This window comes from Bemisia tabaci, chromosome 1 (assembly GCF_918797505.1).
Source record: "Bemisia tabaci chromosome 1, PGI_BMITA_v3".
Taxonomy (NCBI): Eukaryota; Metazoa; Arthropoda; class Insecta; order Hemiptera; family Aleyrodidae; genus Bemisia; species Bemisia tabaci.
Window position 1 is genome coordinate 53896073 of NC_092793.1, and position 20516 is coordinate 53916588.

A 20516-nucleotide genomic window follows, 5' to 3' on the forward strand; every position below is an offset into this window, starting at 1 on the left:
CGATGTAGAAAACATCGTATTCGATTCTCATCAGGGGAGGTAAATATTTTCAAGCTGTACTGCATTGTCGAAAGTCAAATTATTCAAAATTTCAATATGTTTCTGCAAAGGAAACGAAGTATCGAAGCTTAGCTTGAGGCTTCAGCGTACATGAAACTCAATAAAATGTTGACGAATAACGCAAGAATAAAGTGAACGGTGATAGATAACAGAAAACACTAACTGCAGGGCTCCCAAGAGTATTCCGTAAACTTCATGCGGTTTTTAAGTTGTGAGGACATTACCTCCAAAAATCAGAGGGTGATCTATGCGAGCGAAGTATCCAATGCACCAGCGACCAGAATTTTCTGGGAGCTAAGAATTAAGAATTTCGGAAAATATTTTAGATAATTGAATGAGCACAGATGTGTGTCGTGTGAGAATTCGATAGTAATTCAAATCGTGCGAACTGAGTTCAGCGCCAAAGAGATTTCCCTAACTTTCTGCGGTATATGGGTCATGTTTGCTCGGCGGTCGTCTAATTTATCCTTTTTATCATTGATAACGCAAGGAATCTTTGATTGAAAAAAAAGGATACCTGCGCATGACCTAACCTGACTTGACAACAAGCACGGTAGCTTAAATTCCTCGATTTAGAGCTTAGAGGAAGCCTTGAAGCACGTGATAAGACACGTTCCAGGTGCGGCGCGCGGCAAGCAGTGGGGGCCGGCCGAGTATCAATATCTCATTTGACGCCGCACAGTGGTACGAGCGAATAGAAGAGGTTGAAAATGAAATTTTTGGATACAATTTCAAACTTTGATGTTTACTTCGTCACAAATTCAATTTTAAGGAGTGTTTCTAAAAGGAAATTTCACGAAAAAACCAATGAAACCACGCTTAAACTCATCTGTTTCATATTTTCGGAAATAAATGCTTCCAATAGTTTCCAAATCTTGTCCGGCTTCTCCTGCTGACTCGGTCCAGTGTGCGCCGGCTGGATTTTATTCAGCGGTAACTTTGTTTATAAACAAAGAAAACGCCGCGCCGCGAGTATCCGCGGGCCAACTTCGCAGCTTTTTGGATTAATGAAAAAAAGAGAGAGATGACTTAGCGCCCAACTTGGGATTCGCGGAATACAAAGCGCACGTTCTGGGTCGAATCGAGAACTCGCGTCATTGATGGAAGTCGAAGATTGGACGACGTTTGAGGTGAATCAGGGAACGTGAACCGTGCATCACATCTTTTGAAAACTGGGTCGGTGCCTTAAGGTTCATCCGGGCAGTCCTTCGACGTACAGTGTACACGCAACCTATTTTCATATACAGCTGACCCTCTGCATAGAATAAAAAGACTAACGTCAACAGGAGCGAGCCCCACCGCCATTTTCATGCCAACGAAGCATAACGAAGGGAAGCTGTTTCAATAAGTACTGTTTAGTGTTTACGTTTGCGGTCAACGATTTATCGTGAAACCGGAGAAGCACTGCTGTGAATTCGCTTAAAATTTAAGGTTTTTTCCACTTTTATATTAGTAGGTAACCTCGAAATTTGTTTCAATAAATACCGACTCTGAGAAGAAAAATGTTAGCATTGGTTCTTACGGAGCTTTCGCTTCTGTTGACGTAGTCTACTTATTCTATGCCCTCTGTTTGGATTCAGAAAATCAGCTGGTGTCGTATTTCGATCAATTTTTCGGCGCAGTTTTCGACAATCAAACAATCGGTTTCAATGCAAAAAACAAAATCCTCGGTTACAACATCTCTGATTTAGACCAATTGACGAGTGTGTCTTGTTAGGATGGAGCAAAAGTGACGAAGCTGCGACACTGCGAGCAACTATTCGAGCTCCTAAGTCGCTCATATTGCCATCACAGTTATTGAAGGCGCACCAGAGAGAATTGACGACACGTAGTGAGGAGAGTACCCAATCGACGCACAGTGGATCGAGTCATTGGGAGAGGTCGGACGAAATTCGGAAACTTTAAAAGCTTATATCTCCGTTAATGTAGAAATTTGATGTTCTAGAAGTTGTTTCATTGGTTTCTTTGTGAAATTTTCCTCTCTCAGCACCCCTTGAAAAAAGCATCACGAACGAAATTCATGACGAAATAAACATCAAAATTTGCAGTTTTAGTCAAAATTTGGGAATGTTTAACTTAATAAAATTTTACGCTGGTCATTTTGACATAATCAAGAGCCCCACTCGAGTAAATCTTAAAACACGCCATAAACCGATTGGAACAAGTTTGAAATGCCTAATTGGATTCTGTTTAAAGTGATTCATTACTACGTTCTGCTCCTTGAATTTCCATGACGATTACGAGAGCGAGTGGGGCAAGGGAGAGGGTGAGAAGGAAAAAAGAGAGATTAAGGATGGAAACCTTTGAAGTGCATACCTCCGAGAGGTTTAATCCCATTTAAACGCGGAATTAATAAATTCATACGTCAGAAATTTTCAAATAAATTGATTTGGCTGCGTGCCAGAGGTTGAGATCAAGAGCCTATTATCCAATCATTCCTTAGCCAATCTCATGCCAAAAATTCCCTTTAAATCCGTTCTTTAACCTCTTCTTAATCTGCACCATAAGCTCATCAGACGAAACAGCGGTAAGGGGCAACGCACCCTTGTCCCATGGGCATTCCATGACGTAGAGAAGTGCCTATTTCATTGCCCTAAACATTAAGCTTTTTTAACGTAATGTCAATCCTCCGCGGGTTCAGAAGTCAAAAATTGAAACAAGTCTGCATTATTAAATTGAAAAATTCACCACCTTAGGTCTAAAATTTTCTAATCATTTGAGATAATTTTCCGAAATATTGTGTGCAAAGTCAGGTGGATTTTCATCAGGGTTAAAGATGGCGAAGTAGTGCAATCTGAGCAACTCGAGTTTTCCATGTGCCCTACTTTAAAATGGTCCTTCATAACTCTCAAGTGTTTGAACTTTTGCCTTCACGACGATCGTGTCTCCTCTTCATTTGTCGCAGGTGGCGAAAACAGACGAACCCCACCGGTAGCATAAAAATAAAAAATAAAATCTGAAACTGGGAGAAAAATGTGGAGGTTCTCCATCACTCATTGGAAGCGCACTTTTAACAATGATTTAAGAGCCACCGACCACGTGTCACCGGGAGGCACGCGGTTTTCGGGGACAAAAGGGGACTGGATGAGCGGGGTGGGGTATAGTTGGGGGGGGGGGGGTGTTCATTAAAGAGAGTCGGCAGCCGCAGCCGGCTTGTTGCGTGCGGTCGCGTGATAGCTGATAGGGCCTGTGCCGAGCTGTAATTTTCAACCTGTTGAATTTTGGTTTCCCTTGCTTTATCTCGGGACTTAAGAGAGGAAGATACCACCCGCTAAACATGACTCCCGGCTCTGAAGTGCTGCGTTGCCGTTTTCACTTGAGTATACTTCATATTTTCGGTCGAGACGTCGTTCGTAGTATGATTTAACAAGTCATAAAATTTCAAGGAAAAATACCCGAACTTTCCTCAAAAATAAATATTTTCAAAGAAGACATTCGGCAATGTTCGAATGCTTATACTGCCGTGCTAAGGAAAAATTTCGTGTGAACATTTGAGAGTTGCCAAATTTCCCTGGATAAAACATGTATTCTGGAGGAGAGTTATTCACATTTTTCCTCGACGTTTTCAAATATTTTAGATGAGATTGCGACAAAATTGTCTAAAAATTTAAAAAGAAAAAAATATACATTCAAAATTTCTCAGTAAATTCGGTTGTTAGTGATGGAATTCTGTCAACATCCAAAGGATCATACGGCGTTTTTACTTTCAAGAAAAAATACCCAAACTTTCCTCAAAAAATACATATTTTCAAAGAAGAGATTTGGCAATGTTCGAATGCTCATACTGCCGTGCTAAGGAAAACCGTCGTGTGAACATTCGAGAATTGCCAATTTCCCTGGATAAAACATATATTTTGGAGAAAAGTTATTCATATTTTTTAAACCTCGACATTTTCAGATATTTTAGATGAGATTGCGAACAAAATCGTCTAAAGATTTTAAAAAAAAATATTCAAAATTTCTCAGTAAATTCGGTTTTTAGTGACGGAAATCTGGCAACATGTAAAGGATTATACGGCGTTTTTACTTAGCACGGCCGTAACAACTGTCTTCAGCTCGGACCTGAAGGTGGCGCGGGCGCGAGCGGAACGCGATGATAAACTGACCTTGACCCGCTCATCTCTCCGATTATGTTCTTTACGAGTATTTAACGGCGGGTACCTGGTACCTCGTCCGTATTCCACGAATTAATCTCATAGTTTACGAGCTGCCCGCACGTTGTCTCCTTTAAATTTAGGACCTCCCATTCGGTTCCATGAGCCTGCTACCTCAACGGCCCGACCAACTCCCAAGATCAACTTTCCCGAATCGATGGGTAGATTTCTCGCCGCAAGTAATTTTTCAATGGGGGGTCAAAGAGAAGGTACGCTTGACCGGCGAGAACATTGAAAATAAACATGGAAAGTTCCCGGACATGAGGAAATGAAGATGCCGTCCTCTTTTGAGCATAAAAGACATTTAAAAATCACAAGAAGCTAGTCGTAAAATACAACTTGACGCTAAATTCCGAAATTTTGATCCCCCCTTCCTACCTCTACTTCCTCGTAACGCTTTTGTGACTTGGGTTCCAATCCTCTGACGCGTTAAAACCAAATGAGGGGTTTGGAGGACAAGGTGCTCAAGTGCAGTTTTTGCTATTTCGAGAAAAACAAGTTTGAATGTTCAACATTACATGGAACCTTATGGCGGAAAGAAAGTTCAAACTGACTTTTTGATGCTTAAAAATTGGAATTTGGGAGCGAATTTTTCATTGGACATGCATTAAGACTAGTTTAACTGAATCATTAATGTCTCCATTTTTTTCAAAAACTATACACTTATGCACCTTGTTCTGCAAGCCCCTCAAATCAAGTATAATGTTCTCCTCGACCCACCCTTCCCGTAGAGCGTTGATTCGGCAGTGCAAAGAAATATGTAGGTGTCCATGGGTATCGTGATTATTTTGGTGAGAGAGTCGTCAGCCGCTCGGAACATGACAGCGAGTTAGGAGATTTTGAGGCGTGCTACTGTGCTATGATGGTATTCTCACCTTTTCATCGGGTCGTTAATGGTATGATTGCACAGCTGATTGGGAGCAGAGCTCTGTGACATAATTACACTATCAATCTCATTGAGGGCCAGGCGATAAGGCGTTCCAAGGTGTCTCCTGTTTTATGATCATTGAATCATGCTAAGCAAGGATACTAATTTTGACAACATTATTAGAGTTGTAGCATTTTATCTAATCCTTAATTTGAGAAGAAAAGTCGCCTCTCAAAAAAAATGGTCTTTTTTAGCACTGATCCTCACAGTAACCCAGTTTTGCAGACTAACACGGACGGATATCAAACATTTAACTTCACGAAAAATTAGGCAGTGTTTCATGTGATGTTGCTAATCAGGTACTTCCTTTTTTAACGTTATTGTCAATCGTTTCATTTCCTCACAATCAATAGAGGGCATCAAAGAGCAACTGTTCCACTCATGACTATATGTCCTCCGGGTCGTATGGGACATGTAACAATTTGCGTCCACTTGCTAACCCAGAGATGACAATTTTTTGCTCCACTCAATATCGAGCAAATGCAAAATGCCCCGTGCAGGATGCGAGCAATTTTGTGTCTTCGCGACTGGAACTGGAAAAACAATCGAAAGGAGATGCTGATTCGCATATGTTCAAGGGCAAAAGTTATGAGTTTATTTTTCAGTCAGGAACTGATCAACAAAGTGGCCTTTGTCTGAAAAGATAGGTATCTAATAATAGTCGCTCCAAAAACAACATCTTCAAAACAATAATCCTCGCCGAAAACCGAGGAGGTAGAATAAATTAATTTGTCTGTGTAGAAATAAATGTTTTGCGTGTTACTAAGGTAAAGATATCTAGTAAAACTGGGGAAAAAATTACAATTATTGCAGTGCATGGCTCAAATGTTCGCTGATGCCTACCTCCCGCCCTTTTTTTCACTATAATATCACATTATACTCGATTTTTGCATGATATTTCCCAAGAGTAGATATTTACTAGAAGGCAGAAACAAAGTCACTATGAATTGTGTGGAATGGTCAGTAGCGATCAGGCATCACTAGTTGTTATCGTTATATCACCAATTCCGATCCATTCAAAAGTTCAATTTTATTCTTATAAAAACAAAACGGATCAAGCAAAACTAATTTCGTGTGTGTGATTACATTTATACATACCTGATAAAATAAACAAGTTGTTTTTATTTCCTTCACTTCAAAATAATGCTTTCTCTAAATCATTAGGCCAACATCACTTCAACTATTTTCCTATTTATCAGCTCAGACTTCTTGACTTGGAAAAAGCTGGAACTCTTGTTTACAAGCACAAAGAGACGTGAATACGCCATTGCCAAATTTAACTGGGCAATACAATTTTTTAAAAGAGAACGTTCGTGCGGATTTCTTTGACAATATTAAGGAATTTTCCTCGTACCATGCAGAAAATTCACTGAAATTTTCACAAAAATCCGCACGACCGCTTTTGTGTGAAAAATTAAATTGCCCACTCAAATTCGGCAATAGCGGATGTGGCTTGGTTCCTTTCTGTTAAACGCGGTCCTTTAAGCCCCTGATTATTGCAGACGCTCATTGACTCCACAAAACTGGAAGTCACACTCCCAAAATAAATAAAAAAAAATGTATTAAAAACATAAAAATACCCTTGACATATTAGCCTACAGATCCGTGAGACCTACCATGATGGGGCATCGCTCATTGTTTTATAATGTAGGTATTTCAACTAGAACTTGTGGAGTGCCTAAACGTCAAGACCGTGCTCCTGCTTTTCTGAGAGGGAGAAACTGGAGAGAGACCATCCGCTCACGAACGAATAACAAAAGAAAATAACCAAGGTACCGCGAAGAAGTTTGAAGATAAGTCCGTATCCTTCTCATTGTCATTAAAACGACGGTAATTATTGGCCACGAAACCAGCTCGAGTCTTGTTGAGTTCAAAATCTTGGGACGAAAAAAAAAAAAAAAAAATCCTCGCATGTATGGCATTCATTAAATCGTTTTCCTCCTTTCTTAACACATGATTTCCATTCAAGAATTGCCTGTGACTGACTCGATAATCGCACTGGAGAATGTGGACTTTTTGCGCATGAGTCACTTCTTTGATTTACGACGAACTATGAGTAGAAAGTAATTTACTACAAATGAGAGCAGCGGGTTGTCTCCCTAAATTAATCAAAGTTTCTTTACAAAAAATATCTTATATTAGATTTAAGGGCAAGATTTAAGATGTCAAGGTTTCGAATGGAAAAGCTGAGTCACGTCTAGAGCTAAATTTTCCGTGATTACGCGGCGATCATCTTGTATCACTTTGAATCATCACAAAGTTGACATCATCAATAATTCGTTGACTCCAATATTTGCGTAGGTCATTTTTTTTTACAAGTTAATCTCAGTTTCTAAGATTTATGGTATAGGCTAGCCACAACAAATGTGAGTAACTAATGAGTGCGAATCTACATTTCTGAGCAATTTGCAAAAGTGAGACAATTTTTCTTCCAAAACTCTGGGAGTTTTTTTATGGGAAGTAGTCGCAACAGACCCCTTTATCTAATCTGTCAGTCGAGCGTGTTCTAAAACTGCAAAATAATTTTTCTCAATCCTAAGAGTAGAGCTGACACTTGGTCAGAAATAGAAATAGAATGTATACAGGCAAGACTAGAATTTTTACGATTCATTTTCATTTTTATTTCAGATTAACGCATTTTCAGAGAAATAATGTGCATGCTCTCCGACGAAAATTATAATTTTATGGTGGAATAAACTGAATCTCATTCATGTGAATCTAGGATTTAAGTAATGAGAAGAACTTGGGTGATAAAGGAGTCATAAAGTCATGAATCTGAGAAAGTGAGCCATGAAGTTGGTGTAGTTATGATTATTATGATTGAAACGTGAACGTCCAGAAGCCGTAAGACGCACAACCTATCTAATACATTCCCCATACTTGTTGATCCTTCTTTAACGACAGATTAAGATGCCTATTACCAACTTTAGTCACCGTTACCGGCATCTGCGGGCTGCTCGTTGAAATTAATAGACAAAGCTATAGACAAAAAAGATAACAGGTTTATATGGAAGGGTCCTATTGGTGGCAGCGGGTGTTTACGAGGGACAAAATGGAGGTAGGTAATAGACTAACTATATGGTAACCTACGAGAAACCCTGTGGTTAGTCCATCATTTTCTTCCTCAGTCTATAGGAACCAACCATTTCAACCAACAAGATCGCTCCAGACTCCCTATGTCTTTTTTATCTATAGTTTTGTCTATTAATCACAACTATCAGCCTGCTGATGAGACTGATGCCATGAGATTTGCCTTGCCTTCAAGCTGCTTTAGCAACCCAAGCACTAAGTTGCCCATAATATGAATTTTATACAGTATTTTAAAATGTGCACACGTGCCATTCAGAAATAATGAACAATGTTGCTGAGCAAATTATTCTTTTTAATTTGTCCAAGTGTATTCATCCTTGGACCATAGCATTATAGCGTAACATGCGCTAGTCAACGGAGGTGATAATTTTCCTCTCTTTTGGGGAAAGCAATGAAAAATCAACAAATTTAGATTGCTCAATGTTATGAACAATTAAATCCTCATCCATTCATTCCTCTGAGTTTTTGCCGATTAATTTATGATAAAACAGAGATTAGGAACGTTATCGGACCGGTAGTGATGGGAAAATAAAGCCTTTCCCTTGGCCTTTGACAAAAAGTGGAGTGTGGACCGATTCTGCATGCCATGACAAAGCGAGACATACGAAAAGCGGAATACACCAACTAGATTTAGAGTAAGTCAGCTCACAATCAGCTCAGATGTTTGATTTCGGTTGAACGGTCGCCAAAATTATCGTGGTCTATCCAGGTGACCCAATTTTTACTCCATTTCCCATGAAAGATTCTTCAAGCCTTCGAGTAATTTATTTTCTCGCGGGTTTGTAATTATTTCTCATATTCAAATAGCAAGAGAAAATCCAGTTTTGTTTACTTTTAATTGCCGCGGATTTATTGGTCACTCTCCGACGAGCACAAATTTATTTGTCTAACCTCGAAATCGAATAACTGAGGGCTGATCATGGAAATTGATAGACAAAGTAATATGGGTCTCTCGTTGGCAGCCGTTGGATAGTCTATATTATACATATACCCACTTAGTCTATTGCGACCGTCTGCTTCCACCAATAGGATTGTACTATTTTCCCTTCGTCCCATTTCTTTATCGCTCCCCTGGTAAAAATTGGCAGTTGAATCTGTGTTCCAAAATACCATAGACCTACAGCCGGCTGTAAGATTTCCAATAGCTTCTATAGCCGGCTACACAATTTCTTATAGCCTTTTATAGCCGATGGCGATTAAGCAACAGCCAGGCGATAAAGTGTATGCTAATCGTTACTAATTACGGATGCTAGGACTTATTGAGTTTTCGGACTACTGCTCTCTTTTTGAGCCGTAGTATCTTGATTTATTTTGCGAGGAAAGCTCCGTGCTTTTGATGGATGCCTCCCATCCCTAATATATTAGAGCGCCTTCAGTTTCGTATGATACTGTGCAATACCTCTGGTGTGAAATAGTTGCTTCAAGCGCCGTGACACGCAGCGGCGCGGCAGGCGGGCAGCCAGCGCGAAACGCTGAGTTGAAAAACGCTGACTCCACGAGATTAAACATTAGAGCCTAACACAAAGCGGAGCGGCGACGCACTGGCGCCTACAAACCTAACAGGGATACTTCACGCGTTGCGCAATGCGTGAAGTATCCCTGTTAGGTTTGTAGGCGCCAGTGCGTCGCCACTTCGCTTTGGATTAGGCTCTAATATTTAATCTGGCGGAGTCAGCCTCATTCAACTCATGATTTTGAAATGAAAAAAAAAAAATTAATTTTAATTGATGAACAAAATTATGTAATAAAGGAAAATATAATGTGTGTTTTGTAAATATTAAGGTGGTTCCGTAGCACACGAATTTCTACACAATTGCTTATAGCCTTTTATAATTGATGACGAAAAAGCAACAGCCAGGCGATAAAGTGTAAAGCCCGGCAATAGGAACCATAGCCCGGCTGCATAATTTTTCATCACTTCGTATAGCCCGGCCGTATGATTTTCTCCGCATTCTACAGCCAGCTGTATTATTTTCTGTAGCCTTCTTTAGCCGGCTGCAAGAACTCCTGTGGTATTTTGAAACGCGGCTCTTATCGCCAATTTTTACCAGGGTCTGCCCACCAATGTCCAAAATGAGCCCGCAGGAGGGCCTATTTATTTATGATTTTGAAATCATAGAGCTAGGAAGATCGAGGGAACGCGCACTCTCGTAGGCCCGCAGCAAAATTGTGAAAACATGTGGTCGCTTAAGCACAATGACTCTTGCCGATGGGAGGAGGAGGATGCTCATAAGAAACCAATCTATGGTGAGATGTTGATAATTGAGGATGTAAGGCACTCAACCTTAAGGCAAAGGTTATCGATCTTGTATTATACTCCTCGGCTAAGAACAAGAACAAGAGAATTGCATGAGGGGAGCACGGGTCGTCTGTTAATTTTAATGCTCAAAAAACGAACAATAAAGTGTCGACACATCGGAAACGGCTGATATAATACAGCTACAATGGGCAGAGTGCGTGCATGTATAATTGCTGCATGCGGAGAGAGGACACGGTGGCGCACCGATTAAAAGCCATGTCATAGCACGATCGGACTCGGCACACTCTCGTGCCAGCATCCTTCCAGCTATGCGCATTCGCGCGAATAATTTCACTAATTCTTAAATCACGGTTTCTAGATTGTGCTCAGTTTCGGATATTTCCTAAAAAATCACGCAGAAACGCTCTTTGTAGTTGCCTATGCTGCCGTGTTAAGGAAGAACGCCGTATGAACACTTGAGAGTTGCTAAATCGCCCTCGAAAAAACATGTATGTTTGATAACATTAATGCATATTTTTCCTTGAAATTTCAAGATATTTTAGATTGAATTACGGCCAAAAATGTCTGAAAATTTTGGAAAATGGTATTCACAATTTTCCCAGTAATTTCAGTTTTTATCGGTAGAAACTTGGCAGTGTCTGAAGGCTCATACGGCGTTCTTCCTTAGCACGGCAGTATGGAAGGGAGCAACACAAAGTCGTGACCATTTGAAGAAATTCATTAGAGTGTCCAATGACGTCGTCTTACGTCTTCCAGTAAGTAAACGAGCAGAGTTTGTAACCGCGAAAACCCATTGAAACATACATACCTGGCAAATTTTGCGTTTATTTCTTATTGTTTCGTGTTATGCCTAATTGGATCTAAAAGGATTGAAATTTTGATGTACTTGATTCAATTGAGATTTGTGTGTAGTTTCAAAATAACTGCTTGTGAATATGAGGCTGTTATTATTTCTTGCCCAGTAGTAATTAAAAAAAAAATACGAAATCATTCGTCAAATTATAACTGTCCACCGCACCTTGTGTAACTTGATCCATAAGGAGCAAAGGCAAACTAGATCCCCTTACAATCGACCATATTTTCCTCTCTTGCCCAAAAACCTATGCTACACACATCAAAATTCAGAATTCCTTCCCTCATAACATCCATCCTTTAAGCGAAGATGATCCAATAGTAATCACCGACATTTTAAAACTCTTTAAACAATTAAATTTAAAAATTTAAGGTTTCCTGGTCCCCGACGTAAATAGCCTAGTTGCTGATCGTCGTAAATTAGATAAAATAAAGAAAGAAAAACTAGATATATTGCCAAAAAGATTTATCTGGCCCCTTTAAAATGTATCTCTCCCGTACAAACCCGTAAGAACCTCAAATACAGAATTGATTTCTCCAAAAAATGTTTTAAAAACTAGTCTCAGGCTTTCAAATAAGATTTTGTCTTTTTACTAAGAACCCGAAAATTAAAAAAGAAAAAAGTTACCCTAAAACAATTTTTTCTTCGACTAAAAAAAATATCCTGAAACTTAGAATTTCCTAGTCTGTCTCAATGCCTACACTACTGTACAACAATGTCACGTATGCCGTGGCGACGCAACTGACGTCGTGACGTTGCGACGACGCATTGTTTTTCCGCGCGACGACGCGACGCGTCGCGGTGCCGGCGTCCTTTTCATGGCGCTCCTACTAGCTCAGTTCCAAATTATTTTTGATTTTCTTCAAAAATACGTGTCTTGATTTTCACCCCAGGAGCGCTCGTGCGTGGAAATTCGTCATTCAATGCGGAAAAGGCTCAACTCAATTTTCACGAGTCCTGGATAGCATTAAGATTCATTCATAAAATGGCTTATTTGTAACTGAGGTAACGTCCTTTTGCCGGCAAGGAGGATGGAGGTGGGGCGGGGGCGGGTGTTAAAAACTATGGTCAGGTTGATGTGATTAAGAATACGACTGGAGTTCGTCCAAAAAAATACCAATTTCTTTCATTCAGCGTTTTATTATACGTACTTTCAAGAAAGAAAGTAAATATCTAACTAGACGCAGTCCACTTTTCCACTTTACCAGAGTAGATCATAGTATAATTTTCACTAATACATTTACCAGACTTCATTGTGCTGAAGATACGCCACTACACCTAGGAAAGTTTATGCGTGCAAATAGGGTTGTGATGTCACAGATTTCCTGTCGCATTTCATTTTGTGGAGAGACAAATGCAATGGTTATAGTTTTCGATCCAGATTACGTGAGATTCATCAGAATTTTTTTCTGAGAATTAACTTTTAAAAGTCAAAATTAGTATTTCCAAGGGGGAAGACAAAAAAAAAATAAATAAAAATAAAAACCCGAACATGGACGACTCATTAAAGTAGGTTAAAGGAAACTCCACAAATGCTATGCTCAGATACCCAATTTTTATGCGATTTGGCGGGCCGGCAGCGTTTTGATACATGAAATAAGGTATATCTCGGAAAATTGACAATGTCGTGATAAAAATCAGTAATGGATTACTTCATAGGCACAATGGGAAACGCTGGAATTAAGTTAAGATGTACGAGAACTAATCAAAGCTCCAGTTAGTGTCGTATGCGACGGATACTAAACTAATCTCATTATAGCGCCTGGATACAACTATTCGGGCTCCATGGATGTCCGTGTTGCATACGCACGAAGGTGAAGGCGTTTTGACTTCAGACAATGACCGCCTCACTAGCGGTGCGCGGCGCTCAGTGGAGCGAGTCTGTGAGAGGAGTCGAACAAAATGTGGAAACTTTAAAAACTCATATCGATGTTCATTCGGAACTTTGAAGTTTTAGAACTGGTTTCATTGATATTCTCGTGAAATTTCCTGCAAGAAACATCCCCATTAAAGTCATAATGTCAGAAATAAATAATTTGTAATTTAGTCGACAATTGAGAATTCGAACGCAAATTTTTTATTTGTTTCATCTGAAAGTGCCTAAAGAGCTGATTCCACAGTATTTTTTATAATTTTTTCTGATATAGGTGATAGTATAAAAAATAGGTTTAGAAATAAGAAAATGCACCGCCTAGTGACGTCATCTGGCGGCATTTCCCATTTAAACACACGTATTTTAGCAGATTGGATCATTTTGTCATACCTTCTCCAATAATTGTTCAATTCATGAACAAAGGGTATCCTCGTGTTCAGTTCACTCAATTGTTTCCACTTAACCACGAAATTCATCAAATTTCAGACGCCTGCAAATTCTCTATTTCATGTCCATTCTCTCTGAGAGGCTCGTATAATTGTACAGCAGGCTTTACTGCGCGGATCTAACATAATCTAATGTCTGGTAAATGCCTTTTTGTTTTTACTTTGAAGACATTTCATAGGCATGAATAGGTGCTCTCCAAATCATGCTTAGCACATCCCGTTATCAAAACTGACGCACAAAAGTTACTCATATCCTGCACTTGTTTGCAACTGCTCGTGCCTAGGAGATGTTTTTGTACAAACGAATAATTGAAAGCGCTCTGCTTTTTATGATCCGCACGGTAAAGCCCACCATTGGCGCCGCGGACCGCGGGTGAAGAGTGGTGAACGCCTGGCAGTAAAAAGCCTTCCCTTTCGTGGGTATGCAACACGGACATCCGAGGAGCTCGAATAGTTGCATCTTAGAGTGAAAATAAATGTTCATCGTATTTGGCACTAACTATAGGAGAATTGCTTGTTTCTCTTGCACTGCAACTTAATCGACGTTGCCTACTGTACCGATGAAATAAACTATTGCTGATTTTTATTGCAACATTGTCAATTTTTCAAATAATGCATTAATTTTTTAAAGACATAACAACGTTCCCGTCGTATAACGTGGGCTGCGGCACCTACTGTCTCTGATGTAAGACTAAGAACGACGAATACGGCAAAGTCGTTTCATGGTCACTTCAGTAAAAATCGGTGCGCAATTCAACATATTTTTAATTTTTTTTTTTTTTCGGAAGAGTTCGGGAAAAGTTCAGTCAGAAATGTGAATCAACATACGGTGAATTCAGAGCCCATGTCTTTGGTATACTGTACACATGCTTTTTTATCACCATATTCATCACAATTAGAGCTAATTCACACTTGAAAACCCTGGCGGGCATCCCAGGGAACGGCACATAGGATAAAAAGTCTCTTGGATCCAAAGGTCCAGACTCTTAAAAAGTCTCACAAGAAACAATACTCTTGATTCAACCGGATTTTTGCTTGAATCAAAAGGAAATCCGCTTAAATTGAGAGGCTGACTCTCGATTTAAGCAAAAATACGATTGAATCAAAAGTTTTTTCCCCCAAACTTTTGAAGAGTCTGGACTTTGGCTCCAAGAGACTTTTTTTTTCTAATGCCGATTGTTATTTTGAAACTTTACCGTTTCAAAATATGAACATGAATCAATTAATTCTGACTCGATTCAATTATTCATCGATCACTGAATTTTCGATTTTTGAAAATCCAATTGATTGACGAATCCACTCATCGAAAACCTGTAAATCACCTTAATAGACTGATTTAGTGGCTACGTCATTCGGTATAATATCAAACCCTTGGTTCAAATGTTAAAAAACATAGAACATTGTTTCTGATTCGCACCATTACGTGCCTTTTGCACCATGGTGGTAAACTGCGTCTAAGTGTTTCGTACAATCGAATGAGTTCTTACAATGAGTCTTTAGTTGATTTATGACCGGTCCATGACTAGATTTTAATAAATTGACAGAATTAATTCATGAAGCATTCGCACATGAGGATATGTTAGTTTGTTTTGGTTTGAACCAAGAGTTCGATATTATATCGAATGACGTAGTCACTAAATCAGTCAATCGTAAAGCAAGAGCGCACTCTGGCTGATGTCAGGCAGCGCAGTGTTGCGCCGCGCGCTGATCTGATATAACCACTCGTAACATGTAGCGGTGATTTATGAGACTCATTCCTAATGATAGACAAAGGATGAGCCTGAGTAATGGCTCATGAAGAAACACATGATCAACAATTAGAGAAACGAGGAATACTCACTTGATTATCGGCGTATTTGTCATCGTGTCGGCTCGACTGGATCCTCGCAAACTATTAATAACGATTCAAGTCGGAAAGGTTTTCCTCCGGGAAGGCGTGCGTTAAAAATATGTCCCCGGCATATCTTTTACGTGACGAGCTGGAATGGAAAGCTGTGCCGAGTTCCGAGAGATTAATTACAATTTATTCGTCGTTTCGACACTTTTAATTACGTGCGAGCCATAAAGCAGACGTCAGCCGCCAGACGTCGAAGTTGCGCGAGTGATATGGACGTGGTTTCCCGAGTAGAGGCGGCAGGCGGCACTTCACTACCAACCCCCGATTCATCTTAATTATTACCGCTCCGCGCCGGGAAGATATCCTACCGGCAAAACAAGCTCGCGATTCAGTCATCCGCGTCTTCGTCCTTGCCCGTCTCATCCTCGCGCGCTACTCCCATTTCATCGATGGAAACCGAAAGCCAATTTCCGCAATCGCAACTAATCTATTTTCAAAGGAACCTTCCTCCGAACTTTAAAAGAGCCTTCTTTTCGGTAGAGTCCCTTTATAGAGAGAGTTGAGTCAACGCGACTTTATGGATGTCACAAACGGGAATAAAGACTGCACAAATCGGACGTTTTTTGTACTCTTTGATCAACCCATTCCCGAGATCCTGTCTCCGTTCCCTCTCTCATTCCATTTGTTCGTTGTCGTACCCCCAATTCCCCGGTCCATTCCAGTTTATAATCTTTGCAATCTGTGAAAATGTAATCTTTATTCCCGTTTGTGACACTGTGAAGGCCTAAAATACGAGAACCAATCAGAAATGGATTCGCATTGTCTTTACTCTCATTATAATGGGACTTTACACGCGACGAGGATCTAAAATTAGAGCAGGAACAGATTAAGGGTGGTGCATCAGGGGCGACCGCGCCAGGCGTCATTAAATAACGGGGGTGCCAAAATGAGAGAGGAGAAATGATGAGGAGTAGAAAGACGGGAGGAAAAGTAAAAATGACAAAAGAAGAATGAGGATAAAGTGATTGTACAAAAATAGGAAGAAAGAGTCAAAAGTTTAAAATGACGCTAACATCGTAAGTAGCTTACATTGCTTTAGAGTTTATGTCTTGAAATGACGAAAAGAAACATTGTGCATAAGTGAAGAGTAGGTGTGAAAAGCTATTATAATTAGAATATTTTATCACACATTAAGTAAAGGGACAGTGAGAAGTATGGAGCTTGAAGATTGTGGAAGCTTTTTTTGGCTCGCACTCAAAGTTTGTACCAGGAAATCGGCCGCGGTACGGAGTTACGTATGTATAGTACTCCTATAGTCGCTTGAAGACTCCTAATTAATGGTTTTGAAAGAAGCGCTGAACTAAATAGCTACTTGGTTAAATATAAACTCAATATGTATTTATTTATGTATTAAAAATATCCCCCTGGAGATGTCTCCGGCAAATGTCTGGCAACACCTCAATATTATCGAGAAAAAACAAGCGACAACAGTATTAACGGTTATTAAGAAAAACAATGAGGAAATATAGATAAGACATACAAAGGGTTAAATTTAAGTGAGATATGACTAACAATGCTGAATTAGCAAGCTATTTTAAACGTGAGAAAGCACCGCACCAGTGATAACCGGACAAGCCTCTCTTTCGGTGGTTTTTGGACGCGTGCTTGTTTTACAACTTCCGCTTTGACCCTCCGTAAAAGTTTCTCAATACCATAGTTTAGCCGGCCGGTGCTAGCCAATGGCTTTCCTTTTCCCGCCATCAATGATAGATACTTGTTTTTAGCGTGCGCGTCGAATAAAGGCAGATTTTATAAAGTTTCTGTGAAAAAATAATGCTCATTAACCACGATGTTTTGCCACTCAACAACCAAAAACCAAACTAAATAAACCTCAAAAACTTTTCGATCTTTTCAATTTCGCGTCGGTAGAGTATGAGGAAAATTGTCAGTAACAGCACCACTCATCGTTCATATCAGTGATGACGTAACTGTGCGTAAAATAATTTGATAACAAAAAATGAGCACGATTTAATTTAGTATTTACGTTGAAAAAAATGAGCAATTAGGTACTCTTATGTGCACTGCAATGTAGTATCTCTGCGAATGCTGTCACGATGAGCTTGTGGATACTTAAGTACGTTTCAAAATTTGGGATTAGATCATCAATTTGTGCGTATTTTTGAATTTAAACGCGTTTCAACACATTCTTTCCTTTGAAACCTACAAAATGATCCCGGTATTTTTGCTTTTTTATAGGTACATTCAATTTCATCAAATTAAAGGAAACCTTTATTTAAGCCTGTTAATAAAGAGAAGTGAGGGGTCTCATTCTGAAAAATTTGGCGGTAATCAGCCCTTTTTTTGGATCTGCGTCCAACCCAAAAATATTTAAACCGATCCAGTGACCATCAGTAATTGTGCAAGCCTCCGGTTTCAGGGTCAAACCCGGACATATGTATGTGCCGCCTTTCTCCAACAGATATAAATAAAATGTCTTTTCAGGAGTTAAATGGACTAAAATTGTTGACATTGATGCTTCGATACAACAATTGACGCTTCGTGTATGTTGCAAACTGCTAAGATTGCAAAATTGCTGTACCAAAATTGTTTAAAATCTAAAGATAGGCGACCAGCAATACTTTGAAGTTGAAACATGTTTCAACTTAATTGCAACTAGTTCCGACAATGATAGCTCCTTCGGGGGAGAGAGTAGGCAATCTGCACATCAATCTATTAGTTGCAAGAATCCAACGATTTTGATGCAAGTTGATGCAACCTCTGTTACTTGGGTGACGTGCAGAGACCAAAAAAATTACAAAAGCCATTAGTAACTTTCAATCTGAGAATTAACTTTACTTTTCGGCTCTTGACTACACTCTATCATTACATCGTCAACTTATACTTCCAAATACCATCTAAAAGCATACGATTTAGTTCAAAATCAGCGCAAAAACTTACTGCTCAAGTGAAAGTACTCCATCTCGAATTTTCGTTCAGCGTGCACCCACATAAAGTATCCAAATATTACGAACAGACTGTTGATCTCTCATTTGACTGGCACAACCGACTGACTATTTAACGTCCCTGTGGTCACGACCAATCCACCCGCGGCTCCTAAGTCGTAAGTTACACCGTAAACAATCGGGGACGCTACACGCAGTGAGACCCAGCCAGGGAGACAAACGGACTGATAGTGAGAAAAAATTCGGCTGATGTAAGAGGGAAACCCTAGCGCCTTATCAACATGGGAAGCCGGACGGTCAAGCTAAAGCTCGCTAGACCTGATAAGGCGTCGCTTGAAACGACAAAAATTGATAACGATCTCGCATCATCTCACGTGGTAGACTTTTGATTGGCCTAGAGTTGAGTGCTTTTATAGGGAGAGTACGGCCATTGGCGCCTACCAGGGGATCCATTTTTGATTGCCTCAGGCCCGAGTTGAACCTTTAAATTTTGTAAAATTGATTTCTCAGGACCACAAATGCACCGCGTTCAGCAGAAAGGAACCAAGCTACATCAGCTATTGCCAAACTTAACTGGGCAATTCAATTTTTTGCACGAAAATTTTGTGCCGATTTTTGTGCAAATTTCAGTGAATTCTCTGCATAGTACGGAGCAAATTCCTAAACATTTTCAAAAGAATTCGTACAAACGTTTACTTGTAAAACGTAATATTGCCCAGTCAAATTTTGCAATAGCTGATGTGGCTTGGTTCCTTCCTGCTAAACGCGGTCCAAGTATCCCTGTATATTTTAAAAAGACTTTAAAGGCCCATCCAAATCTTTTAGATACAAGCCTTAAGACCACTGCGGTCCCTAGGAGATTAAATCGGGATAAAAGAGTAACCACTCTTTGAAGAATACAGAACAACTAATCATAGTAATCATTTGGAAAGGGAGGCAAAGGAGCCCACCGCTTTGGCATATTCATTAGAGGCGTAAGATTCCTGGCTCCCCTGGCCAGTCCACTCTTACGACAAGGCAGTACCGTCGGAGCAGAGCCGCTAATTGGACATATTTCCGCCAAACGGAACTATGGGCATTATGACGTGAGCCCTGTTATGCATATATTCTTATTGGTCTCAGGGCTCATGTCTGTATGCACATAGTTCCGTTTGGCAGAAATGAGTCCAATAGTAAGCTAAAGCAGACGAGCGGAGAGTTATAAATGTCGGGTGAGTGAGGCTAAGGCTTCACTTGGTGGTAGGGAACTCGGGTCGCGGCGAGGATAGTGGAGGGGGGGTTGACGAGTGGAGGGAGGGGGGGTTGACGAATGGAGGCGGAGGTCCCCGGCCCGGCTCTGGTAAAATTGTTAGGTACCTCCCGATTTTTCCCGCGATTTTAAAGAAAGATTCGCGTTCCTCTTGTCTCAGGGGCTAGTAGGCCCCTGAGAGGGCTAGTAGGAACTGAAAAATGTATGCTCTTGAAAAATTTTATAGCCGTACCTAACACCAGTTACGAAATGCAGAGGTCCAAAAATTGCAAATTACATCTTGAGGGCGAAAGAGTCGCTGGACTGGGACTGTATTTACGGTTTTTTGGCTCCTTAGCGCAGACTTCAGCGTGGCAATCGCTGTTTGCATCATTGCATATCAAGGGGCTACCAGCTACCATAGTCTAAGAGGGTCATTCTCGACCTCTCTGTACGTTAGTAAAGATCCTACTGCGAGTAGGCCTACCCTTCTTGAGACCTGCGTGTCCGTTCTTGTTAATATAAATCCAGTAGGTTCGAAACTCTCGGTCTTCTCGACTAGTTTATCCCTACGAGCTTCTCAATAAGAACAAGCTCGCAACATTTGTGAAATTCGTGATGCAATAATCTGAGGAGGATCAATCATTTTGCATCGAAGAAATGGACAGTATCGAGACCAAAAAATGACGAAGCGGAATACGAGCAAAAACAGACTCTTGATCTATCCATGGGGGCAATATGGTCAAATATTTATGATATTGCTCTGACCTTGTCAGTCTCTCTCACCTCCCGCGATAAATGGCCGCCTGCCGCCTGCCGCCCGC

The 20516-nt window shown here is 40.3% G+C and overlaps 1 protein-coding gene across 4 annotated transcripts in view; it reads right to left on the reverse strand.

Moving 5' to 3' along the window:
- Nep2 (M13 family metallopeptidase neprilysin 2) overlaps window positions 1-20516 on the reverse strand; it is a 75307-nt gene that overhangs the window by 33510 nt on the left and 21281 nt on the right. For 2 of the 4 annotated variants that reach the window (XM_072303459.1, XM_019060190.2), the window contains exon 2: window positions 15505-15656. The exons of 1 other annotated variant lie outside the window; for it this stretch is intronic. In XM_072303459.1, coding sequence (XP_072159560.1) covers window positions 15505-15527 — 23 coding nt within the window. In that variant the 5' untranslated portion in view covers window positions 15528-15656. Of the gene's footprint in view, window positions 1-15504; window positions 15657-18459; window positions 18702-20516 lie in introns of those variants that run through there. One more of the 4 variants, XM_019060192.2, reaches the window with a different exon arrangement.